Genomic DNA, 27,908 nt, shown 5'->3' with positions numbered 1-27,908 from the left:
TTAGTTTATCTGCTGTTCATCTATCCCAACATATTCACATGCCCCCAAGATACTTCCATACTTCCTCAGAATGTCCAGCGTTCTGTGGAAACTTACTTACAAATTGCTTGTCTGCCTAAACAAAATCCTCTGTAGAGTTAATTTTACAAAGTTAGGTAAATCAACACTAGAGGAAAATTTAACTTACCAATCGGGCTATAGACACCCTGAATGTCGGACATGCCATATGGAATCGGGGAATGGCAACATTAAAGATCTTGTCTTTAAAGTAAAGAAAATGGAAGGTATAATATCCTTCCATATATCCTGATGTTGTAGAGAATGTGGTACAGCTGGTGTACTCATATACCCGCCCTGGGCTGATGATAGGAAATTCACCTGCAGCAAGAACAGAAAAAATAAACCAACGTATAAAACTTAGCTTCTCATTACAGTAAATAAGGTATGTTCGCTAAGATACTATGTAAATTATGCAAAAGTAAATGCACAGTTGGGGGAAAAATAACCTAAAAGGACACAACAAAATGTTAACAATGATGGAATTATAAGCAAGTATTTCATTCCTCTTGTTTTTTCTGTATTCCCCAAATTCTCTACAATGTAGCAGATGGGGAATATAGAGTAAAACAAAACAAAACAAAACAAAACCAAAAAAGGCACTTTTTTTCAAAGTGTTTTTAAGTATCAAAGGTGCAATATTTAAGACATGAGTAATAAGCCAGGTATGGTGGTCAACCATTTAAAAGTAAGATATACCAATCTCACACAGATACTGGGCTAAAAAAAAAAAATGGAAGTCTGTTACAGGAAGTGGCAAACCTCCTGTAAAGTTTGCTGTAATCCCAGCAACTCAGGAGCCTGAGATAGGAGGATCCAAGTTCACGGCCAGTCTCTGAACTTAGTGAGACCCTGTCTCAAAGTAAAGAATAAAAAGAACAGGAGATGTAGCTCAGTGGAAAAGTATCCCTGGATTAAATTCTCAGTACTAAAAAAGACATGAGTAATAAAAAATTGTCATAGATAGTAGCTCAAAGAGGGATAAGGGTAATCTGTTTAACAGTAGCAAGAGAATAAAACGTAAGATTGGGAAGATTCATCCTCAGTCAAAATGTCAGTCACAAGCAAGAGTCCTTAAACCAACAGACCAAATTAAAAAAAAAAAAAAAAAAAAAAAAAAAAAGAATTAAGGCTTCAGTAAACTTCCTTAGTACTAGATTCAGTCTAAGACAAATTCATTAAATAAATATGTAGAGCTGGGGCAGTGTCAGATGCCTGTAATCCCCACAATTCAGGAAACTGAGGCAGAAGGATCATAAGTTTGAAGCCAGCCTTGCCAACTTATGGAGCCTCTGTCTCAAAAAAAAAAAAAAAAAAAAAAAATTAAAGGGGTGGGGATATAACAGTGGTACAGTGCCCTTGGATTCAATCCCCAGTATCACAAAAAATAAACACAGAATATTTAGTCATGGCAATGAATTAGAAAACTTTAAACTGAATTCTGTGTAAGTGCAGGACTGATAATAAAAGTACACAGCTTAGATGTTATTTTCCTAAAGCACATATTTAAACCTGAATATTCTGATTGTTCAGAAACTTAAAATAATCATGATTTTTTTTTTTTTTTGTGGTACTAGGGATTAAACCCAGGGTCTTGCACATGGTAGGCAAGCACTCTACAACTGAGCTACATCCTTAGCCCCATCATAATTTTTTAAAAAGTTAAATGTCAATGGTAATCAGAACTAAAGTGAAAGAAATCCAAACAATAAAAAAATTTATGCTATTAATTTCAACATCTCCCTCCAAACTTCCAAAAGATTACCAACATGAAATTTATTTTCTCTTTCTGTTCTATGTCATCTTAACTCACAAACTATAATAACAAATAGCCAGTTTTTTAAAAATAATAAAGTACACAAGAATATCAACCCCAAATGATCCAGAGGAAGGGAAATCAATGCCTGAACAATTGAGTTTGCTATAATTTTAGAGAAGTTAATTGTGTATGTGTGTGTCTATGTGTGTGTGTTGCTGGGGATTGAACCCAGGATCTCACATGTGCTGGGCAAACACTACACCACTGAACTACACCCCTAGCCCTAGAAAAGTTAACTGATAGGATAACGACCTCTATAGATCACATTTATGAATGCAAAGTCTAAAATTTCTTTGAAGAAACTAATGTGTAAACTTAAATCTTCAGTTACATACCAACTACTCCAGGTCCTTGAACTTCTTCTACATCACCCTTTGCATTTGTTATTCTCCAGTAGCGACTGTCCAATTGACAAGCTTTCTCAGGAAGTGCATCCTTTGACATTTCAATCCTGGAGAAAGATGATAAAAGATACAAATCTAGAATCTGTGTGTTTTGTTTAAGAGCTACAGTATTGAGTTGGTACTATGAAAGAAAATTTCCAAAGGAAATTAAGAAACACAACCCAAAGTCAATGTTAGCCATTTATTTTTCTAAGTTCTCAGAGATATTGACTTAAATAGCTTAATTCTGCTACAGAAATGCTTTCACTCAATTTATGCACTTAACTTTCAGTGGGGATCAACCATACAAAGGGCAACATAAATATACAGAAACCCAATGGTAACAAGAATCTCTTGCTGTTCAAATAAAGATCTATTTGGCAAATGCCTTCTAGAATATATTGCCATAAAAACATCTAAAGAACTGATGGGCTTTCACTCACAACAAAGCTATACAACCCAGTTTTGTTTTGTTTTGTTTTGTTTTGTTTCCACCAGTTTTTAAAAAGCTCAAAGCAAAATGTTAGCAGTTACCAGGATTATTCTTCAATTCTGTTTCCCCATACTATCATTTTCTCCTTTCTCTAGAAATCTGCTGTCTCTTATTTTCACCGTATAAGTAACGTGGATGTTTTTATTTTAAGCATTTCTTAATCCTACACAGGATCTCAATTAAATAAATCAACAAACACCTACACCTATACTTGGCTGTTTTAAAGGATACATGTAATACCAAAATTCCAGGATGCTTCCTGGTGGGTATATATTATTAAAATACCAGTAGTATGTATGCATGCTTTTTTTTAGGTGGGGCTGTGGGGATTCGACCCAGGGGTGTTTAACTATTTAGCCACAACCCCAGTCCTTTTTTTAATTTTGAGAAAGGTGTCTCACTAAGTTGCTTAGGGCATCAATAAGTTGCTGAGGCTCGCTCTGAACACATGATCCTCCTGCCTCAGCCTCTGGAGTCGCTGTGATTATAGGTATGCACTACCATGCTCAGCTTACACACATTGTATATACCAAAATATATAAAAATACATTTTAATATTTTATATAACTTTTTATATTGTTATGATATAATTTTTCTATAGATATGTTAAAATTACATATTTTCTAAATAAAATATACATCTTATATTACAATATAAATATCCATACTTTTTATGCAAATATTTTCAATTTTACACATATAAAATAGACTTAAAAAAATTTTTTTTTAGTTGTTCAAGGACATTTATTATATTCATTTATTTATATGTGGTGCTGAGAATCAAACCCAGTGCCTCACACATGCTAGGTAAGTGCTCTACCACTGACTCACAACCCCAGTTCTAAAATATACATTTTAAGTATAAAATATTATAAAATACATAAAAATGTATTTTAAAATAAAGTATCCTTAATCCTTTGGAGATTCTGTCATAGCACAGAATACTTTTAACAAAGGTGAGTTTTAAATATTTGTTTTTAATCAACTCCACAATATAATGTATGACGTACATGAAGCACTCAGTAAATATTTATTATATTTTTAATTGAATATAGATAAGAGAAATGAAACTTAAAATGCAAGGTTTTATGTTTGGCAATTGACAGTTTCTAGAATGCATTATAACTCTAATATGGTCAAGAAATAATTTAAATAACATAGCAGTTAATATAAAGTCAAAGTCCTTTACAAAAACTATCTGTATCCACCTTCCTCCAAATTTCAACAAGAAATTATCTTTCAAAATGCATTTTAGGGCTGGGGATATAGCTCAGTAGTAGAGAGCTTGTCTAGCATGTACCAGGCCCTAGGTACAGAGAAGGGGAAAAAAAAAAAAAAAAGGCATTTTATATATCATGTCAAATGGGGCAAGAGCAACCCACTCATTGGATTTATGCCGACATGAACTGAAAGGCAGCCCCATTTAAAATTCTCACCTGATTCGGTATGTGAAGAAATAGTGGGGTGGGTGTACGGAACTGAGTTCTGGCAGAAATGATGTGGAAACTGACACAGTAATATCCCCAGTTGTTGCCACACACTCTGGATCGTGAACATATCTAGCAAATTTTAAAAATTAAACATTTTAAAAACACCTAATTTCAATTCCACAAAAGGTTTAAAAAGATACAGTGTACAACTGCTTATACTTTAGGATGCAAATTTAAATTGAAATCATTAAATTTAAAAGAAAATTAGAAACACACTATATACTCTGGCTCAGTAATGATAGCAATCAAGGATCAATGACTAGTTCAAATAATGGATTGGATTGGTAATTAGTTTGGAAACTAAACAAAAATTTTCAGAGCTAAGAAAATTTTGTAAGTATCTGAAATTCAGCTACACCTGCTAAATGGTGGCTCTGACAAGAAAAATGTGTACAAATATGTACATATGTATTTTGAGCCTCTAGAGGCCTCTAATACGTAAGAAATCTATTGTTTCTGTCACAAAGGCTACTATGAACCAATATCACCTGTAATACTAACAATAACACTTAAATGTTCCATTTAGAGGTAATAAAGAATATTTGCCAGGACTTGATGTCTTGCTATTCATAATAAATCTATTCATCAGTAAAGAGTTTTTTTTTTTTTTTTTTTTTTTTTTCAAGAGAAACTACATACCTACTATGGAGCCACAGCTTCTAAAGTAAAAATCAGTTTTCTATCTGCATTCTCCAAGATAAGAAAAGTACTAGCTGGTTAAGTATTTGAATGTTTGGACTTTGAAGTGAGAATAAAATAGTAAGATTCAAGATAATGAGAGGTTCTGTTATTAACCTTCTTGGGAAACTTCATCTCATGATCTGTGATGGATGGCTTTTTCTGAGTTTTAATCATTTCGATCCAAAAAGCCCCAAATGAAATACCTGAAAATTTGGTCTCTGATGATAGGGAAGCCACCTGATACAACATTGTTGACATAAGAGGTAAACCAGTCAGTAAAAGTAGCACCTATAAACCACGAAGGGGAAAAAATGAGAGAAAAAGACAAATAATTTTTGTAAAATCTACACACATAATTATAATTTCTTATGCTTATGGTGTGATACTAAAACTGGAAGTATTTGGAGATATCTATTCTCAATTCTATCTACCTTATTTCCTTAGAATTCTCTCCCTTTCCTCCTACCAATTCTTGTTTGGGAATCCCATGGCTACCTCCAAACTATTTTTTAAATGTATTTCATAACATTTTCTGGTACAATAATGAAAAACCTGCCTATAATTCTAAAACATAAAAGACGAAGGAGATATAGCCATGTCTAGAAAGAACCCATAAGAAAAACATCAGCACCTATTTGCAGATGACCAAGATACATACTGGTTCAGTTACATCCTGACTCTTATTCAAAATTGTGGCAGAAGCCAGGCTTACTCTGGTCACCTACCAAGGACATGGCATTGTAGAGTTCTGGGCATCAGGCCAAACCCAAAGTGGTCTAGTTGCATACTACTACAAATTCAATTGCACAGTGGCCTTTATACTCTCAGTGACCAGCTCAAAGCAGAAAAGAATTATGGGAACAGTCTAGTCCAGACCCAGGATGTAGTGAGGGGATCAATGACAAGTGTTTAGATGAATTATATTTATACCTTCTAGGTAATACAACAGAGCTCCATCAGACATTGTTATTTATTGTTAATTTAGCTCAATGCCTAACACATATTAATTAATTAATTAACATATCCCTTAATTAATGTTTAATAAATTTCTTTGTAATCAGTTTCAATTAACTCAGTTCTGCATTCCATCAAACTGAATGTCAGATGTTAAATTTACAGTATTTATTAATTATTTTATTTAGGGTATGATAGAAGATTCACTTTAGCTTAAATCTGAGAATACAAAGCTTTCAAATTTTAAAGGTACTGACTAAGAGAAAGTAAACTGTAAGAGTTGGCTCTTTCTCAATGTCTTCTAATGGCCTGTCTGACCTGACCCATTATTTATTAAATGCTACTTTGTTCAAAGATCACTAGATCATTGATCATTCATTCATTTTGAATAAGATATTAAGGAGGTGTATGAATAATATCATTAAAATTCACAAAAGGCTCTGGGTTCAATCCCCAGGTACTGCAAAGGAAGAAAAAGTCATAGAAGGTATAAGTTTACATTTTATTTTATTTTTTGTTTCTTGAATGTAACTCTTTTCATCTCCTACTTGATTTCTTTCTTTACATATTTTATTTTAATATATTTCAACTCAAGTTTACATTTTTAGAACTAGTAGTTTCACTGACGTTTTAAAAATCATTTTGTATACTTCATGAAATGTCACATAAGAAAGTTTTTTATGGTTACTTAAGAAGGAAATTGGCATGATATACTTAAGTGTACTTAAATTTATTACAAACCAAACCAAAGTATGTTCTTTAAGAACACAGTAGGCTGCATTCACTATTAAACTCACCTGAGCAGACTAATTTTCTTAAGTATCTATTAATAGAGCACTGATTGCCTAGAGATATCATCCCATGAAACTGAAACCTAATTAAGATGCAATTTATATGTTCTCAAGTAGTTTAGCTTCTACACTAAGCCCCATGTTTGAGTTTCTTTGGAAGTAGTGGGTTTTACCAAGATAATAAAAGGAAGCTGCTTTCTTGTCTTCCCCCAGCCTTGACTTCCCACCTCATCTCTCCTCAGTGATCTCACAACTCTTTCTTTTTCTCCCATTCTAGAAGTATCCCAGCTTCTACAACAGCATTATTAGACTATTATTAGTACCCTGTTGTAATGGTGGTTTCTTCTACACTCTGTCAGATGAGCACCAAACTAAGGATAAGAAACTCACAGAGCCTACCAGCAGTTTATTGCCCCAGCGGCCTGTAGCTCATGAACTGAGTAGCACCACTGGGCTAGAGCTGTGATGGTCACCTCTGAAGGTGGTTATGCAACGATGCCAGTGGAGGCAACTAGCATGTGCACGACCTCCAGAGGGTGCTTAACTTAAAACCAGAGGCCACACGAGTCAGAGAGTTGAAAGCTAGGGCCTAAATTTAAAAGCTTTTACAACTTACTTGATATTATAAACAAACCTGGGTGTTGTCATAGAATGGAACAAGAGGACACTTCTGCATGAGAGTTCAATTAGAAGATATAATTAAATATTAAATACAGGCACCTTAACCAGCAAGGTCTTTTTTTTATTTTTCCTGCTGCTAGTGATTGAACCCAGGTCCTTGCATATGCTAACACATGCTCTAAACCACTGGGTTACCCTCCTGGGACCCCTCTTTACTATTAATATGTTGGGATGTTTAATGTGCCTGCAATGCCTTTAAAAAACAGGACAGTCAGGAAGCTTCTGTTAGATGGACAGAATCTGAACATGATAAGAATGAATGAAGAGTAACACGGTGAGCTGCACTTGCATCCCTACTGAATCAAAAACCTGTAAGAACTGGGCATGGTGGCACACATCTATAATCCCAGCTACTGAGGAGCCTAAGGCAGGAGGATGGCAAGTTCAAGGCTATACTGGACAACCTAGCAAGATCCTGTCTCACAATAAAAAATTAAAAAGGGCTGGAGATGTAGCTCAGTGGTAAGGTGCCATTGGGTTCAATCCCCAGTACCAAAGGGGTAAGAGGAACTGTAAGAAACACCCTTTTATGGCCAAGGAAAACTACTCCTGCCAAGGAGTGTCTGAAGCACATAATTTATACTGGTCTTGAAGACTGCTGCTTCTGGGGTCTCTACTGTGATGTAGTTTTATCTTATTACAGCAATAGCACCAAAAGAGAAAAATCATAACGTCACTTTATATAACTGTATCTCCAATTAATATGACCAATGGAAGATGCACGTATGTGTTAAGGAAACTACACACACAGCAATGCTATGTATCTGACTGACCTATAAGAGCATTAAGAGCACAAGATTATATAGGGCACAATTTTTTTCCCAAACAAACCAAATTCAAAGAAAGTATAAGAGCTGTTCCAATGAGAGCTGACATGTAGTACTTTTAAAACAGAAAGCCCTAAGAAATCCAAGTATAAAACTGCTAGCTGGTCATAACTGAAAAGGCTTTACCAATTCATTTTTTTTCAAACTGGAAGAAAGAAGGAAAAAGAATGTCTTTTTTCTTCTCCTACCTATGATAAACATGTCAATAGCAGCTGGATTCCGAGCCATTTGATCCTAGATGAGAAAAAGAATGTAATTGATATAAATACATTTCAGTACCTGGATCTTTTCCCGGAACAAGGCAAAACAGATAAAAATAAAAGTAAGTGTTCCAACTAACACTCAGATATTCCTCACACTCTTAGTTCCTGTTCTTATAATTTTTAGGCTCTTTCTATAAAGTCCTTGGAAGAATGCAAGACACTTTTCAATAAGATAAACACTTAGCTAGGGTTATTAATGTTACAGCGAACTTAGGAAATTATCCTTCAAGAACATAATTGGGAAGCTCAGGTTATAAGATATAGGCTTCTTATCCTAGAAGAAAGGGCTTTTGGATTCAGAGTCAAGAGAGCTGAACAATTCTAGGATGTTCTAAAGCAAAATTTTTTAAATGTCAGAAGCATACGTTACAATTAATTACTTCAACAAAAGTTCCTCATTAGTTTCGCTTAAACTTAAAAAGGCTTAACACAAACCACAGCTTTCCCTCTCCATGTATAATAGTGTGCCACGTTTGTCCAATGAAATTTTCTTTTGGCATCCCGTACCATTAGGTCAGAATATTACCTCTCTAATTCAAATGCACAATGCTCTGTACCAATTCTACAACCCTGAAAATAACTAACGCACACTTTTCTATATTTATTAGAATGCATCCAAAGCCACATTTAAACACACTTCCTACTTACTGGACATTGGTAGAAAACTTCATTTTTGTTTCGGCCCTCCGCAGCTTCCACTGCTATGTACTGACTCAAACCAGTATGTATGCAAAAAGTTAAAGGGAGGCAGTATTTCAGTCCCTGTCTCTGCTGGAATCCTCCGGCAGCTGTATCGACGTCTAACAAATCTTCAGAACGATAGTGATTAGACAGAGCCATACTTCCCAACAACCTGAGGAGAATACAGACTCAAAAATGTAAAAACTTATAGTGCCAAACAAACAGCTGTGCTTCATTTTTTTGATGAGTAATTTCATACTGACGACTTTATAAATACTGATTAGCATAATTCTAAATCAGGAATACCAAAAACACTATAGTTGTACATATTAAATTCAAAACTCTTTTCTGATCAGACAGAAGACTGATTTCAATATCTAAATTGTCTATATGTCAGGTTTTTTAAATTCATTTTTATTATAAACAAATGGGACACATATTGTTTCTCTGTTTGGACATGAAGTAAAGGCATACCGTTTTTGTAATCATACATTTACCTAGGGTAATAGTTTTTGATTCATTCTGTTATTTTTCACCCCTCTACCCCCCTCCCACCCACCCCTTTTATTCCTCTATACATAAATGTCAGTTTTTAAAAAAAGAAATATACTTTTATTTCTTCCAAGAATCCCTCTTGCCATGATTTATTACTTGCCAGTGTTTTGCTATACATATAATTTAATTTAATTTTTAAAGGGATAAATTCTCTGATAACTTTATCTTGATACAACCCATGCAAGCAGAAGGTATAAGTCAGGTTAAACATTGTAAATCAGATAAATTGGCCTGAACTATGTCCTAATTTTCACAAACTTGAAATGTGTGGGGTAAAAATCAATCTTGCTACATAGGTGTGACAATAATATAGGTAAAGGGCTATTTGATGGTCCCTGATGAGATTCTTAGTTCATCTTTTTAGAAATTTTAAATTATAGGTTGTACTTGAAATAAGATAAAACTCTCTTTTCTTTTTTAAAATTTTCTGGTGCTGGGAATTGAAACCAAGGTCACACATGCTAGGCAAGCATTCTACCACTAAATTACACCCCCAGCCCCAAATTATCTCTTTTTACATGTAGATCAGATAGAATTTGCATCAAACTCCCCAAACAATTTACCTGACCTATAACAGGATGAACATATCAAGAGTTCCAAACAGTTCAATTATAATACACTCACAATTATATTTATGTTCCTTCCCCTATTACCCGTTTCCCCCTCCCTGCACCAGACTTCACTTTTATAAGGATGTACTGGTAGAAATGATGTCTTTATGAGATGTATTTATTTTGATAAAATTGAATTCAAGTTATAGATTTTGTCTTATGACTGCTGTAGGGAGGAAGAAGAAATTCCTATATATGCTTTAACCTGTTAAGGTTAACTAGAAATACAATTTATTTACTTTCATTCTAGAAAATAACTTACATCATTAAAATAACCATAACATTTGGACATCCTTACCCTGGAACCACTAACTTCTGCCCATTGTGGATACGGTATGAGCACCGATAGTCATCAGGAAGCTTGCAACCAATCTGTGCTTCCACAGCATCTAGGTCTTCCTCGCGAGCACCCTCTGCAAATACACACCAAAGACAGTATTATGAATATACAAAGCAATCTAAAAAAAAAAAAATAGACTCTATCTGCTAACCATTTTTTAGTGAGAGAATTCTCACTAAAATTGTATTTGTATTGAATTGAATTGTATTACTGAAATAAAAGGAAAGAAATTGAAAATTTATTTGAAGCATGGAAAAAGCAAGTTCTTTATAGTTTCCCCTCAACAGTACTCAGTAAAATGTGGAAAGGGGGCATCCATGAGATGCACAATAATTGCATTACAATGCAAAACAATCCTTAGGGTAGTTCTCATTTTTCTAAATCTGATCTATTTATACTACTGTTTATTTAAAATTAAAAAAAAACCTCCAGAAATTTTCTAAACTGATATGATATTGCTCTAGAGTTTTAACACAGTCTTTTTATGTGAAATACGGGAACGCACAGGTATAGGTTCATACTGTGAGAAGGCCATTAATTGAAATCTATTTTGCATATTTAAAAGCTTGTATTTTGGTTTTTATTTAAAGGTAGAAAGGAACAGCAAACACCAAGAGAAGGAGATATCCACTTTCAACAATGGCCCAAGCTGAACAACTCTTTAGGTAGCGCTACAGTGCTGTTCAAAGGTTAAAAAAGAAAGAAAGAAAGAAAGAAAGAAAGAAAGAAAGAATGAATTTTTAAAAAGGAGGAGGGGAGCTCAGAGTGAAAGGGAGGGGAATGTCCAGTAAACAATAAAAAAAAAAAAAACTGGGTCTACATTAAAGCCAAGGTCTGACTTGAGGGGAAAAAAAAAAAAAAAAAAAAAATATATATATATATATATATATAAACTGACTTATTAAAAAAACACCAGTTTTTTGTTGTTGTTGTTGTTGTTGTTTTGTTTTTGGCAAGGATTCAGAAGGCTCATATCTTTGGGATAAGGGTGAACAGAAAACAGACCAGTCCTCACAAAGAATAAAGCCCAGATTCCAACGTCTGATTGGAATGAGGCAATCTGTCCAAGGACTAGCTGCCAGCCCAAAGCACAAGTAAATGTCTAGAAGAAAACAATATTATCCCCAAACTCAAGTAATGTCTAGCAAACAATCAAAATACCCAGGTTTAAACCAAGATCTGACTTGAGAAAAAAAAAATATAACCAAATCTACAATATATTCAGTTACTGAAGTCAATAATCATGAACAATTGATATATTCAATGAATTAAATGACAGGACTTTCAGCAGAGTACTAGAAATTTAAAAATAATTGAATGGAAACCTTAGAGCTAAGGATTAAAATAACTAAAATTAGTAATACACTGAAAGGGTTTAACAGTAAATTATAAGTTTAAAGATGAAAAAGGAAAAGTAAACTGGAAACTGGATCAGAAAACAATAGGAGGTGGGAAAATACAAAAAGAATGTAAGACACATGTAGGAGGACACAATGGAAAGATCTGAGATGCATGCACTGGAATCCTAGGAAGAGAAGAAAACCAGGAGCAGGCAGCATTATTTGAAGAGGTATTTGGAAAATATCCAAAACTGATGAAAATATCAAACCACCATACAAAAAGCACCCTAGGGAGAATAATTGTATTGAGACAAATCACTGGTGCAACTGCTGATAATCAAAGACAAAGAGACATCTTAAAAAGCAGGTAGAGGAGGGAAAAGGGCATATAATAACTTTCTGGAGGACTACAGTAAGAGTGACAGTTTAATTCTCAATAGAAACAATAGAAGTCAGAAGAAGGATGTCTTCAGAGTGGTGAAAAAAAATCAGTGCTGGCTAGAAGTCTATACTCAATGAAGATATTCTCTAACAGTGAAGAGGAAATAAATACATTTTTAGACTGAGAAAATAGGAAAACATTTAGAAGCAGCAGTCCCCCATTAAAAGAAATACTAAAAGGAGTTGAGCAACATGGCTCATGCCTGTAATCCCAGTGACTGGGAAGGCTGAGGCAGGAGGATTACAAGTTTGAGGCTAGCTTCAGCAATTTGGCAAGGCTCTTTCTCAAAAAATACAAAAAGCTAGGGATGTAACACCATGGATTTAACGCAATTTCCAGTACTACCAAAAAAAATTTAGGGAAAAGGAAAACAATCCCAGATGAAAGCATGAAGATATAAGAAGGAATAAAGACCAATCAGAAAAGGCAAATATGAAGGTAAAACTAAAATAATATTGAACATACATAAAATGTTTTGATGGATATTAAAAGTACTGAAAATTAAAATCACAAAATTATAATTCAAAGGGATTTGGGGTTGAGCAAGGCCCTGAGTTTGATTCCCAGCTCTCCCCTCCCCAAAAAGCTATCATACAAAGGCAGCAGGGAGGTGATTGGAATGAAAGTACTCTTAAGGTTCTTTAATTGCCCAGGAAGTGGTAAGAATACTGATTTACATTAAACTTTAGTAAGTCAAAGATGCACATTTTAATCTCTGTGATAAGCACTAAAAACTAAATATAAAAGAAGGGGAGGGAATGAGAACAGTAAACATGATAAATTCAAATACATTAGTAAGACACTAAATACAAAGAGGCTACATAACTTAATGAAAAGAAACTGACAGACCAGATTAAAATACTTAGCTCATGAGGCCCTAGGTTAATTCCTAGCACCAAAACCAAACAAAACCCCCAAAACAAAAAGACCACCACATAATTAGATACAAGAGATACAACCTTACATAGACATTGAAGAAAAAAAAAAATGCTGAAATAGCTCTCCTAAAATCACACAAAATAGACTTTAAGGTAAACAGTTTTATTAGAGCTAATAGAGGACTTTTCATAATGACAAAAAGGTTAAATTCACAACACAGATCATAAAGTTTTAATTTTATGAACCTAATAACAGTTTTGAAATATAATTTTTAAAAAAAAACCTAAAATGGAAAAAAAGACATATCTACAAGCATACTAGGTGTATTTTTTTTTTTTTTTTTTTTAGTGGTGTTACAGTAGCAGCTTAAAATCACTCATTTATTTATTTATTTGCTTTTCAAGTAAATGTGAGGCTAGGACAGTCCAGGTAAGGCTTCTTTCTTAAACACCTCTCCCGTACCGGAAGATACCTGGCCTCTTTGCTTTAGGCTCGGTTGAGGGGAAGTGGAGTAGGCTGAGCCCACCCCCCAGGAAACCAGGCCAGGATACTCATTTATGATTTCAGTTTCTATAGGTCAGAAGATCAGTCATGACTCAACTGGATTCTCTGTTCAGGTCCCACAAGGCTGAAATCATCAAGATGCCAACTGGGGCTGCCAACTCATTTTACACATCTTTTGCTTGCTATCCTCTTCCAATTTCACTTATTATTGGCAAAATTTTGCTCTTTGAAGTTGTAGGACTAAGGTCTACACACAGGGTCTTCACACTTTGAATCTCTCTGGCTTCAGGAAGGCCCAGTCCCTTTTAAGGGCTCACTTGATTGAGTCCCTTTCAAGGCAATTTCCCCTTTGATAAGGTTGAACTCAAATTCAACTAATTTGGGACTACTTCTGCAAAAATTCTTCACCTGTTTCATATAATATGGCCTAATAACAGAAGTGAAATCAATTATATTCACAGTACTGCCTACAAACAAGGAGAGATGAAGGGCTGGGGTTGTGGCTCAGTGGCAGAGCATTTGCCTTGCACATGTAAGGTTTGATTCTCAGCACTGCATATAAATAAATAAATAAAAATAAATAAAGGTCCATCAACAACTAAAAAAAATATTTCTTAAAAAAAAGGAGAAATGACTATACCAGACTTTTACACCAGTGGGTGGGAATGTTGGGACTCCCTCAAAACTGCCTACAACAGTGAAAGACTTTAACATACTACTCTCTGTAACTAATAGAAATAAGCAGCAAAAACCAACCAAAGAAAAAACAACAACAAAAAAGTTAAGTGTGCAGATTAACAGATTTTACCTAATTTTATATGCTGTACTAAACCCAATAATGCAGAATATACATTCTTTTTCAAGAGTACAAGAAATAGTGACCAAAATACATCACACACTAAACCACAGAACAAGTCACAACAAATTTCAAATGACAGAACTCACACAGAATAGTCTCTCTGAATACAGTAGAATTACAATGTAAATTATATTTCAAAAGATTACTTTAAAAAAAGCTCCAAATATTTGGAAAGTAAGCAACACATTTCTATATAACCCATGGGTTAAAGAAGAAATTTTTAAAAAACAGAAAATACTTTGAACTTCATGGTAATGAAAAGATAACATATCAAAGCCTGTGGAATAAGCTAATATACCTACAGAGAAATTTACAGCCCTATAGGAATTAGAAAAAAGCAAGCAAGCAAACAAGCCAGTCAGCCTGAAAATCTATGAACTAAGCAATCATTTCAAGTTAGCAGGGGGATAAAAAAAAAACAGTAAACTCCAACAGAAGATATCGAAGAAATTAATGAAATATAAAACAAACATATAATAAAAGAACTGACCCAAAATCAATTCTTTGAAAGGATTAATTAAATTGATTGGCTCATACCTCACATGACTAATCAAGAAAAACAATGTACAAAGAACTAATATCAGAAATGGAAAGGGTAATATCTCCATACATTCAATGAGCATTAAAAAGATCACAGGACATTATTTAAAATATATAATGAAATTTGAAAATGTAGATGAAGTAGACAATTTCCTAGACCAACACAATTTATCAAAATTAACATAAGAAGAAACAGAAAGCCTGAATGGTCCTATTCTAATAAAGAAATTGAATCCTTCACTAAAAACCACCTACAACGAAAATCCCAGGGTTGAATGACTTACTGGCACATTCTACTAATCATTTAAGCAAGAAATAAGACCAAGCTTACATAACCGCTTCCAGGGAACAGAAAAAGAGGCAACACTTCCAGACTTGTTTTACAAGGCCAGCATCATCTTGATACCAAAACCTGATAAGAACATTGCAAGAAAGGAAAATTACAGGCCAAACTCCCTCATGAATATCAATGTAAAAACCACAATAAAATACTAGCAAATTAAATTCAATATATTTAAAAGGACAATATATTAAAACCAAAATAAGTTCATTCCAGGAATGCAAAGTTAATTTCATATTCAGAAATATCAATGAATGTAATTTGCCACATAAACAGAATAAAGGAGAAAAATAATGAATAAGGCAGACAAGGCATTTGATAAAAAATCTTATTCATTTGAAACATAAAAACAAAAAGTTCTCTTCCCAAACTAGAATCAGAAAGAACTTCTTCAATCTGACAAAGAATGTCTATAAAAACCCTATGGCAAACATCATATTGAAAGGTGAAATGTTTAAAGCCTTCCCTCTGTAATACAAAAGGTAAAGATGCCCACTAGCATCATTTCTACCCAACACTATACTGACAACTCTAGCCAGAGCAATAAAGCAAGAAAAAAGAAATAAGTGATATATAAAGATTGGAAAGCTAGAAATACAGCCATCATTACTCTACATCCTTAGGGAAATGCAAATTAAAACCACTACTACATACCTACCAAAAAGAAAACACCAAAAAAACAAAACAAAACAAAACAAAACGATTATTAAAGTACTGCTAGGAATATAAATTTGTAGAATTACTTTGGAAAATTAATAGCACATTTTGAAATGTAATGTAATCATAAGCTTAACCCAGAAAACCCAATCCTAGATATTTACCTAGATAGACATACATGAAAATGTACATCAAAAATTTACAGCATCAATAGAAGTTCACTGGATTAGACAAAGGGGGATGACAGGGAAGGGAAGGGGGATAGGAAAAGGAAAAATGGTACAATAAATCAGACATAACTCCTATGTTCATATATGAATACACAACCAGTGTAACTCCATATCATGTACAACCACAAGAATGGGAAGTTATATTCCATGTATGTATAATATGTCAAAATGCACTCTACTGTCATGTATAGCTAAAAAGAATTTTAAAAAATTTACAGCATCAACTGTAATAGCCAGAACAGAAAATAATTCGAATATTCCTCAACAGTATAATGAATGTATACATTGCACTCTACTTAAATAATGGAGTACTACTTTGCAACAAAAATGAAAAACTACTCCTTATGGTTTGGACTGGGAAATGTCCCCTCCCCAAATCAATTGGGAAACGTCCCCAATGTGTTGAAGACTTGGTCCCCAGTGCAACAAAGTCTAGAGGTAGGACTCTTAGATTACAAGGGCTCTAACTTCATCTTCGATGTAGACAGTTGGGACATGGTTGGAGGAAGCAGATCACTGGAGACACATCTTATGAGACTATATCTTGTCCCTGGCTCCTTCCTCCACGCCCTCTTCTTTCTCTCTTTGCTTTGGGCTGCCACAGGCTAAGAAGTTTTCCTCTGTTGCTCCCTTCCACTATGATGTTTCTGCCTTGGAACGAACCAATCATGAACTGAAACCTCTGAAACTATGAACCAAAATAAGTTGTTCCAGATATTTGTCGGAGCAATGAAAAACCCAATACCACATAGTTTAATCTCGCAACCAAAACAGAAACAATTCATATAAAACACACACTTAACCATGCAATTTACATAAAGTTCAAACAGAAAAAAAAGCAATGGCATTAGCAAATGGGACATTTGGTTGCCTCTATGAAAGAGGCAAGAGTTATGAGGAAGTTTCTAGGTAGAGATGATACTCTTATTTCTTGATCTGGAGAGGTTTACAAGGAACATGTTCACTTTGTGATAATTCAGTGAGTTGAGCCCTGTGATCTGTGCACATTTCTGTACGTGCACAATAACATTATTGTACTGATGTATGATATGTGATGGGAGAGGTAGTTCAATTTTGCAGGAATCTTTCTGAACATTCATAATTCCAGTCTAATACTGAGTAAAATATCAGCCAAAATCAATTTGAGGAATTTTCTACAAAATACCTGATGACTATTTCTCAAAATTGTCAAAGTCATAAAAAGACAAGGAATAACCGAGTGAGAAACTACCACAGACAATTACAGAAACATGACAACTGAATGCAATGTGATATTCTAGACCAGATCCTGGAACAGATAAAGGTAAATCCAAATGAAGTCTAGAGCTTGGTTAGTAGTAGCAACATATTAATGAAAACTTTTTAGTTTTGATAAATGTCCCATATGGTGGGACACATTAGGGGTAACTGAAACTGAGTGAGGGATATACAGAACTCTCTGAACTATATTTGCAAGGTTTCTATAAGCCTAAAACTACTCTAAAACAAAGTTTATAAAGCACCAACCTGAATAATGGCCTGAACTAGGTAAACTAATATTTGTATGTTATGTGCTATACATGTAAGTGTTTAACATATAGAATCTAAGAATTTCTTGGAGATGGAAAAAAGTAAAAAAAACAATTCACAAAAAGAGAATGTAAAGAAATAGATATTTACAATATGGTAAAATCCAGATTGAAAGAGGCATACATACTACTAGGACAGAATTTGGAAGCCAGTGTTCTTATGTTGGCACTACTACTTACTGACTGTGTGATCTCTGGAAAGTTATTTCACCTCTTTAAGTTTGTTTTTTCATCAGCAAATGGGCATAATACCACTTACCCAAGAAAATTATAGTGAGGATTAATAAGACTTGATGTGCTTACTCAATGAAGTGTTTTACTGGTCTTAACAAATATTCATTCACTTCCCTTCCGCCTTCACCTACTCAAATGAGGAAGTAGTGAAAGGCTACTAGAAGCCAAGAAACTCAGATTGGAGTTCTACCTCTGTCACTTACTAATAAGTTACAGGGCCTTACACAAGGGTATGTGTTTTCACCTGTGAAATGAGAGTACTAGTATAAATCAGGGATTGGCAAATTACAGCTCACAGTCTAAAAATCCTGGCCTGGTGCTTATTTCTATAAATAAAGTTTTACTGGAACCTAGTCATACCTATTTGCTTATGAATCATCTATGGCTGCTTTCCTGAAACAATAGTAAGGTTGAATAGCTACAACAGAAACCACAAAGCCTAAAATATTTACTATCTGGCTCTTTAAAGAAGTTTGCCAACCTCCGGTCTAAATGATCACTAAACATTCTTTTAACTCTAAAATTCTAAGCCAATACTTAAGATAAATATTAAATTTGAAGGTAAATGATAAAAACATCAATATGCCATAATCGCAAAATGCTTCATAAAAACTGTCCCAAGTCAGTATTATGCCTGTTTACTCACCAGTTTTCCTTGTTATCTGCCATTTTATAACTCTGAAATTGTATCAGGCAGGGAATGTGGCATCTGAAGTGAGCAGTTAGACTCATGCCTTAGTTGTAAAAATTAGTTGTTAAGCCCAGAGTTTACACTGTAGATAACCAAGGGTTTTTATCCTATTCCACTCAAGACAGCCCTTGAGAACTGGCACCTAGCAGTAAAACAGGAGCTGTCAAGTTCTCTGACAACCTCACCTCCAACTGCTAAATACAAAACAGCAGAGCCTAGGAATACCAAATTTAATGCAAAAAGAGAAAGAAAAGAGAAGAAGCTGTGCTTAAAAAAGAACCATATCTACATTCTCATATTCCAAATGTCCTAATATGGGGCTGGAGACATAGCTCAGTTGGTAGAGTGCTTCCCTGGGTTCAATCCCTAGCACCGCAAAAAAAAAAAAAAAAAAAAAAAAAGAGCTCCAAATGTCCTAATATTAGACTAGACCTTAAAAAAACTTCAGACATTCTAAACAAAATAGGATAGATCCTCTCTCCTTTCAACCAATATTAATAATTGGTTGAGTCAGACCTATATTCAACTCTTGGCTTTACCTTTTATTTTGTGATAGGAAACAATGTCATTTTTTTTATGCCTTAGGTAGTTCCCCTATAAAATGAAAATACAGTTGGGCATTGTGGCTGAGGCAGGAGGATTCTAGGCAGCCCAAATTCTAGGCTGCCCTTGGCAACTGAGCAAGGCACTGTCTCAAAACAAAAAATGTTTTTGGGATGTAGTTCAGCGGTAGAGTGTCCCTGGGTTCAATTGCTAGCACTGGGGTTGGGGGCTGTGGGGCAGACAGAATAGTAATTACCTATCTCATAGGATTTTTGCAAATTAAATGAATACCCACAAAATACTCTGTTTAGTGCCTAGCTTCGTGCTTAATAAATAATTGCTACTGCAAGCTATTACCTATTTTATTGGTTATCACTAAATACCTATTTTTCAGAATTATTGTCCTCTTGAAATATTTCACACCACATACCAGCTAAGTAATATTATTCTTTTCTTCTTGGCTATTAAACATGCTATTAAAAACACTAACCAAGGTTCTTTCCTTCAAAGCTCTCTCTACTACCTCTACTGAGATCATTTTCTTCTACTGTCTAGCAATTCAGTTTAAGCATAGTGTGTATGAAAGTGATATTTGCCTAGGAAATTACAATGGAAATATGGAAGATAAAAGGAATGCTATTTCAAAAGAGATCTCAATTCTAAAGAAAGGAAAACATTTGAGAATGGATTCCAATTTTAGCTTAATAAAACCAAAAAGTGTACAATTTCTTTCATTAAAGAAGTTTGAAAAATGTTAGAAGGTAAAGCAGATAAATGGCAATAAATCTATGCATTTCCATGGGTGTTAATTAGCCAATAAAATTATGATAACATGTTAATATTTCTCACTGAAATTGGACAATAATAGTACAATAGAAAGTACACAAAATTCTGGGATCAAATAAACCTCAGCTGAAATCTTAGTTTCACCATTTTGCAAATATAAAAATAAGAACAAGTTTTCTTTATTATACTGCTCTTATGCTCTTAAAGACCTAGGATCTTTCTAAATATTAGACTAACACTTATGCTGAATATAAAAAGAATGCTGAGACTGTATGCAAAGTTTTCAAATAAAAAATGATCTTTTGGGTTTGGGATATAGTTCACTATTTGCCTAGTATGGGTGAAATCTCAGTTGGATCCCTAGCACAACACACACACACACACACACACACACACACACAACCTTCAAAAAGAAATGATAAGATGAGCATGGTGGGGCATGCCCGTAATCCCAGTAACACTGAGGCAGAAGGACTACAAGTTAGAGATTAGCCTAAGAAACTTAGTAAGACCCTGTATCAAAATAAATAAAAATAAGAAGGGCTATGGATGCTGCTTAGTGATAAAGTATTTGCCTAGCATGTACAAGGCCTTGGATTCAATCCACAGCACACACAAAAAAGATATCATGATAGTTAAACAATCTTAGCATTACTAGTTTCTTTACATAAAACAAATAAAAGGATGAAAGGAGTTGTTCAGTTTTCTCGTCTGGTAAATAACCATATGGGTCCCAAGACTAAACGAAAAAAGCTACAGCACAGGAGATTAATTAACAATGTTGGTTTGTGCTTCCTTGGCCAAGTGTGATTGGTGAGCTACAGACAAGGTTAGATGAGCACAGTGGCACAGATGATAGATTCAAAGTTACTTAAAATAATCTATTTATACTAATAGTAACTAAATGGGGGAGGGGACCCTGCATTCCCAGTACCTTTCAGGGATAAGACCATCCGAGGACACCTGGGCTCCAAATATTTCTTGAGATCATCCCAGGCCTTTTTAATAGCAGCATAATGATCAATGTATCTTCCTACATCAGAGTAAGTATCTATGAAGAGAGATTTCCAACACTGATTCTTCCGTGTTTTCTCTTCCCTAAACAGATTTAAAAAATGAGATTAAAACTCTTTTGAAATGATACTAGGATATATTTTCAAAACTTACCAACACACTTTATTGGAAGTTTGTGGTTTACCTTCCTTTTTCACAATAATATTTTACCCACAATGGGAGACTAGATAGCAAAAAAGTGATACATACCTCAAAAATGTTAACAAGAGTTATTGCTGACATGATGGGATTGAGTCACTATTTTCTTACTTTCTACTTAAATTCTTCTAAGATTTATAATACTTAACAAAATGTAATGTGAATTTGTAGGTACAAATTCAACATACCCCTAAAAACACACCAATTATAAAATTTAAAAGGGTATGCTCTATTTTAGAGAACACTTAGAATCTAATGATATAATAACATTAATTAAGCACATCCTCCCTGAATTAGCCAGAGAATCACAAAGCATTAAGATAACTATATATTTCAACATTTCAATTCAGTATAATTCTGCAAACATTTAGTGACTCAAGGCATAAAAAATAAAGATAATGTTTTTGGGAGAAAGAATAAAGTACAAGTGGTAGAGGACAGAGCAGCCACAGAGGGCCTGAAGGTCACATACTAATGAGCTTGGGTTTTCTTTTGAACAAAATGGAGAGTCACATAAAGGGGTTCAGTGAGAAGAGTAAAAGAACAGAATTGTGGTTGTAGATTGGTATGGGTAGATTTGAGGGATATAAACTAGAGACATAAAGAGGAGTTAGGAAGGTTTTGCAGTCCTGCTAAGAGAAGATGAACTGAACTAAGCTGCATAGTGAGGTGGAATGAATAGGAAGACTTGAGAAATACACAGACACTAACCTTGGTAATTAAATGAATATAAGAGAGGAGATCAAAGATGATTCCTAATTCTGGCTTGGATGTCATGAAGACTAGGAACACAAAAGGATAGGCTTAGGACTGGGAAAAGGACAAATTAGGGTGGCTTTTTTTTTTTTTTTTATGGGGTTTGAGGAGAAAAGGGAGGCATCTTTTTATTAATATAAATTATATATACATATTAAAAACTAAAAAGTACCTAATAACTGGGTTGGGGATAGCTTGGTGGTGAAGCACTCACCTAACATGTGTAAGGCCCTGGATTCCATTCCCAGAGCCACAAAGAATAAAATAAAAATAATTTGAAAGTACCAAAGGACTTGTGGTAAAAAAAACTAGTCTCCAATTCTAAGCCCAACCCTCAAAGGAAATACAAGTTATTTATGGAAGTCACATCTCTAATTGTAAATGTTTATACCTCTGGTTCTTGATTTACCAATTTTACGTTTATCTGCCAATATCTCAAAGGGAAAGATAAGGACACAGCAATACTTCAAATACCCACTCCCCCATTCCTCCTCCCTACATTTGACAGCTCTGTTATTAATGTTTAATTTGGTAGAATTTAAAGTTTGCAGCTTTAAATAACAAACCTCTACTTCTTCCCCATCTTTTGTCACTCTCTGACTCTCCTCAATCTAAGAAATTAGTGTTCCTACATTTCCTTTCACCTCTCCCAGCTCCCACTCTCCATCATCAACACTTTTATTCTGTCAAATGTGTTAACCTGTATGGAACAGTCAAGGGAAAGGTCTAGCAGATAGTTGTGCCAACAAGCCCAGCCCAGTGGGGATGTAGGTGGGGAGACTCAGGACTGGGTGTTAGGAGCACTCTCAGGTAGTTACTAGGAACTGCAGCAACACATGCAGAGTTCACAGAGGGAGAGAGTGGTGGGCCAAGAACTGAGCCCTGGAGAATACCAACATTACTGGCAGGCACAGGAACAGCCATCAGAGGAGATATAAGATACAGTCTAGAAAGACTCAGGGCAGAACAGTGTTGTAAGGATCAGCTGCTACGAAGAAGAGAGGAGAGGGGAATCAGATGCAAGCTAAATGACAGGTACCAAGATACAGTTAAATAAGGAAAAAGTTTGAGTATTCTACAGCACAGTAGGGTGATTACAGTTTGCAACAATTCATTGTTTTATAATATTTTTATAACAAATTTTATAAACAACAAAAAGAAGCTTCCCAATACAAAAAAATGGTAAATGCTTAAGGAGAAGAAAATGTTAATTAACCTAATTTGATCTTAACATATGTTATCCATGTATTGAATTATTACACTGTAGCCCATAAACATACAATTATTACATATCGATTAAAACATAAGTTAATTTATTCTAAAAAATTTAACACCCCCAACATATACACACAAAAGAATACATATTTCCTGAATACTTACTCGGATATCAGCCAGTATTTTTTGCAATGTCTTCTCCACAGTGGGTCATGACTTGATAGCTGGCTAAGTCTCCGACTGACATAGCAACAACTGGCAGTAACCAGATTCACAATTAGTACAAAAGAAAAATTTAAAAACATCTTTTAAAGATTAAAATAGTCACTGTTAAATTGTTTTATTCCTTTTACTTTTCTTATTTTCCACTTACTGTCCTTATAATTATAAAACAATATTTTCTAAAATTTGTTTAATGTGTCAGTATAACCCTTGTAAGAAGTAAAATCTTAACTATTTTGATTCACAAATAAATCCTGAAACCACTACAATTGCAATTTCCTTGAGTCTATAAAAAATAAATACATATAAAGTTAGAGTTAACCTCAAATTGAGAAGCTTTTCTATATTTACCATCAGAATAGTAATTATCTCTGCATATTGGAAGAAACATTATTCAGGTTTAAACAAAGTGGTTTCAGGTATTTTTCAAGATCTGTAAGATGTATGTTACAAAATGTATAAGCCCTTTGCTTTGTTCTAATTTTTTCTCAAAGGAAAAAAAAATACTGTTGCTAAAAATATTGTTTCATTAAAGCAACTATTGGATAGTCTACCTAAAGAGTCTTTATCCTAAAGACTAAAGAGTATTCTACATCATTGTAGTCCTGATTTGGCATTTATGGCTATACAAGTTATCAGCTGCCCCCAAACATGAACTACTAGAAACACATAATTTTCCTACTATATTGAGATTTCAAACACAATAATGCTCTAATTCCATAACGCTACCCTACATAATTAATGTGTAAAAAGAAATGAACCTAAGATTAGGAAAGTGAATTTATATCCTTTAGAAATCACAACTCACAGAAAGTATATATACAAAGATCTCACTTGGGCAATAACTAATCAATTTATGGAATCTTACATCACACCGAATTTGTAAAGGCCAAAAGCAGGCATGTTAAAAACTGATCTACCTATGATAAACAGATCAGCCTTTGATCTTTAAATTTCATAGAAACAGCATCCTTTTCCTTTTCTGCCAAGTTCAGGGAATATCCAAACTAATTTTTGTAAACATAAGAATGCCTCCAGTTTTACAAATTCAGGTTCCATTTTCTCTCTTGTTGATTCCTTTCCCTCTACTTGTCCCATCAGTTAAACAATAAAAAAGAATTGAAGGGGCTGGGGAGATAGCTCAGTCAGTAGAGGGCTTGCGTTGCAAGCACAAGTCCCTGAGTTCGATCCCCAGCACCGCACCAAAAAAAAAAAAAAAAAAAAAAAAAAAGAATTGGAAATGAGAACCAAAGGTGACTTTGATGCACTTTAAGGTTGAAAACTACTGCTCTAGGGATTGATTCAGTTGGCTTAAAGTGAGAGCTGTAGCCTAGGCATTGGTATGTTTTAAAAGTGCCACTGAATGCGGAATGAATCTGACAAAAATTATGCAATATGCATGTATAAATAGATCACAGTGAATTCCACCATTATTCATATCTGTAAAGTACCAAACAAAAATAAATGAGTGAAATTTTCGGAAGACTAGTAAAGGGAAAGAAGAGGGAAGGGATAAGTGGGGTACTGGGTACTGAAAAGGAGTAAATCAAATTCCATGCACACATGATTTTGTCAAAATAAAACCCAACTATTATGTATAACTACAATGCACTAATAAAATAAAAAAATTAATTAAAAAAATTTGCCACTGGTTATTGTGACACATAATGAAGGTGGAGAATGGTATGTGATAAATCAATCTGAAATGGAGAAACAATGCAACTAATACTATACCAAGATCCCAGTGAATTAATCCAATCTAACCCAATACAGTTGAGCAAATAAGTCCTAAACCTGTCAGTGCTCAGCAATAAGCTGGACACTTGTTAAGCTGGTTATATGATACAAGAAGGAAGCTTAAGTACCCTGGACACATCTGTGGTATTCAACTCAATTGATTTCCATAGGCATTTATGAAGGGGTCAGGTCGCTTCTGTTTAAAATTCTGATTACTACCTAAAGCATTTAGAATAAAATCTCCTCCCTTTGGCTCACAAGATCCTACATGATCTCACCAGCCTCAACTCAAGTCAGTCTGCCTGTGAGTCACTGCCTACCTCCAGCAACACCAGCCTTCTAGCTCCTTCAGCAGGCCATGCTGTTGAACAGTCACATCAGCCTCTGAAAACACTGTTCCCTGTACTATGCTACACTTCATGTATGGCAGCCCCTTTTGCTGTGAAACAGTTGTCTCTTCTTCCTAATCTTTTAACAGAGCAATCAATGTCCTTCCAAGCACTAAGCACCTCTTATGCACTTATCTGTCTTTCCATCTTGCCCATTACTGTGTAAGCTCCATGAGAGACCCTATCTGCCTGGTTCACTATTGTATTCCTAACATTTAATAGGCTGGCACACCACAGGTACTCCAAGAAACAAAAATCTGTTGAATAAATGATGAATATAAAGATAAACAAGACAGTCTTTACATTTGAGAATATTTCTGGTATGGCAAATAAATTCTGTGGAGGAAGGAAGAAGGTAAAGGAAGGTCTTACAGGAATTTCACCCTGCCAGGAGGGGAGCAAGATATTTCCCGCAAGGTCAACAGCTTAAGCCATAAAATGAAAAAGTGCATGTGTGTAGTATGTTGGCAGAGGCCTGATTTGGCTAGAGAGGAGTGTGCAAATGTGATAGTGGAGGAGAAATAAGGCCTGAAAGGCCTTTGATAATAAGCCAGATGATAAAAGCCTTATGGGCTCCACAAGTTTAGGTTACAATCTGTAAACGGGGTAATGTCGGTTTTTAAGGGGAATGACAGTCAGATGTGTCTTGGGATGATCACTTTGGCAGTAATAAAAAGAGGGTGGGGTGTCTAGACAGCAAGAGGTCATTGCAACAGAATATATCGGATGAAAGCAATTCAAGCTGGAACAGCCTTTCCTGAAGGAAAACTATTTCTCTGCCTTAATACAGCCTGAGTTGAGAGAAAAAAGTTTATTTTTCTAGAAAAATAAAAGCATTAGCAGGTACTAGTAGAAGTGCCAGCAAGAAACTAGAGATATCCCTGACACCACTTAGCTAGGCCAACCAACAGCCATCTGTTAACTCCAAGCAATATGCATTTCTATAAGGACCTTTAATAGCACAATCCACAGTCATCAACAGCTAAAACCAACGGTTATCCAAAACAGCAAAACGGATCCTGCCTACCCGTACTGAGAGCGACTTTTTCCTCCGCAAACATGCATGGTAGGTAGCACAAACTCAAAGCCATGCTGTCAAGGATGTAAACAATCCTGACACCCGGGGGGGTGGGGAAGGGGGACGGGCAGCACCTTTTCTTCCACCATCCAGGACTGCCCCAATTTCTTAAAAAATTTAACCACCTTTACCAGCAACCGGTGTTTATTTCTGGAACAGATGCTCTAGAGTGGGAAACCGTAAGAACGACAGTCACCTGTATCGCATCACCGGAAGTCAGAACCAAAATACAAAATCCAGCATCCAAACGTAAGGAGGACGGTGGAGAACAAAACAATTCTCAAACATACAAGTCCGAAGTAAGCTCTGTCAGCGACCACGGTGACGGGTGCGGCGCCTAGGGGGTCAGGGGTCGCCTGCCCCCTCTCGCGCGCTCTACCTGCCCACGTTGGCGAAGGATTCTGCAGGCGAGGCGGCCACAGAGACAAGCGACCGCCAGGACAGGGGCTATCCACAGCGTCCAGGGCTGGGCCAGACCCCAAGGGGCCCCTGCGGAACCAGCGGCGGTCCACCGGTCACAGCCGGGCGGCACCCGAGCGCTACCTCCCTCCCAGCAACTGGGCCTCAGCGAGGCCTAGGCGAGAGAGCTCTCGTCCCCCGGGGCCTGAGGCCTGGACCGAAGGAAGACCCCAGGGCCGAGCCCTCTCCGCCCCGGTCTCACCCAGCCCAGCTGGCTCTGCAGGATAAGGGCGGCCCTGGCGTCACCTTCTGGTGCCGCCGGGGTCCGGTCCTGTTGGCGGCTCCAGCCTCCTTCCCTCCAGCCTCACCGCCTTCTCTCCCACCCCGGCTATGCGCACCGCCCCATTACTTGATTAGGTCCCGGTAATCCAAGAAGGATAAGATGAGGAGCAGTGGATCCGTGGGCAGCGACTCCAGGGTCATAGGCACCGTCTCGGCCTCCATGGCCGCCATCTTGCCTGGCCCGGTGCAGGCTTGGCCCCGCCCCTGCCCCGCCCCCGCCCCGCCCCCGCCGCCGCCCGAGCCGCTCCCCATCCGCTCGCACAGGTTTGTTATGTAACCGCCCGCTAGCCCCGCCCTCAGGGCGGCTCCCGGGGAGGCCC

The 27,908-nt window shown here is 35.8% G+C and overlaps 1 protein-coding gene and 1 non-coding gene across 3 annotated transcripts in view; both read right to left on the bottom strand.

The window, feature by feature from the left end:
- The window catches only part of Fbxo3 (F-box protein 3), a 36,194-nt gene extending 8,412 nt beyond the window's left edge, over positions 1–27,782 (bottom strand). For both annotated transcript variants that reach the window (XM_047516702.1, XM_047516703.1), the window contains exons 1-10: positions 27,656–27,782; positions 23,587–23,676; positions 21,173–21,336; positions 10,584–10,698; positions 9,087–9,291; positions 8,364–8,409; positions 5,126–5,210; positions 4,188–4,310; positions 2,212–2,327; positions 188–378 (exon numbers count right to left, since the gene is read on the bottom strand). In XM_047516702.1, coding sequence (XP_047372658.1) covers positions 188–378; positions 2,212–2,327; positions 4,188–4,310; positions 5,126–5,210; positions 8,364–8,409; positions 9,087–9,291; positions 10,584–10,698; positions 21,173–21,336; positions 23,587–23,676; positions 27,656–27,759 — 1,239 coding nt within the window. In that variant the 5' untranslated portion in view covers positions 27,760–27,782. The remainder of the gene's footprint in view (positions 1–187; positions 379–2,211; positions 2,328–4,187; positions 4,311–5,125; positions 5,211–8,363; positions 8,410–9,086; positions 9,292–10,583; positions 10,699–21,172; positions 21,337–23,586; positions 23,677–27,655) is intronic.
- LOC124960845 (small Cajal body-specific RNA 21) lies at positions 13,692–13,831 on the bottom strand. Its single transcript, XR_007104167.1, has one exon. It is a non-coding gene; the product is annotated as a small Cajal body-specific RNA 21 (non-coding RNA).
- Positions 27,783–27,908: the final 126 nt, after the last annotated feature.

Source organism: Sciurus carolinensis, chromosome 11 (assembly GCF_902686445.1).
Source record: "Sciurus carolinensis chromosome 11, mSciCar1.2, whole genome shotgun sequence".
Lineage (NCBI taxonomy): Eukaryota > Metazoa > Chordata > Mammalia > Rodentia > Sciuridae > Sciurus > Sciurus carolinensis.
Note: the sequence above shows the minus strand (reverse complement) of the source record. Positions and strands in the feature narration are given on the sequence as shown.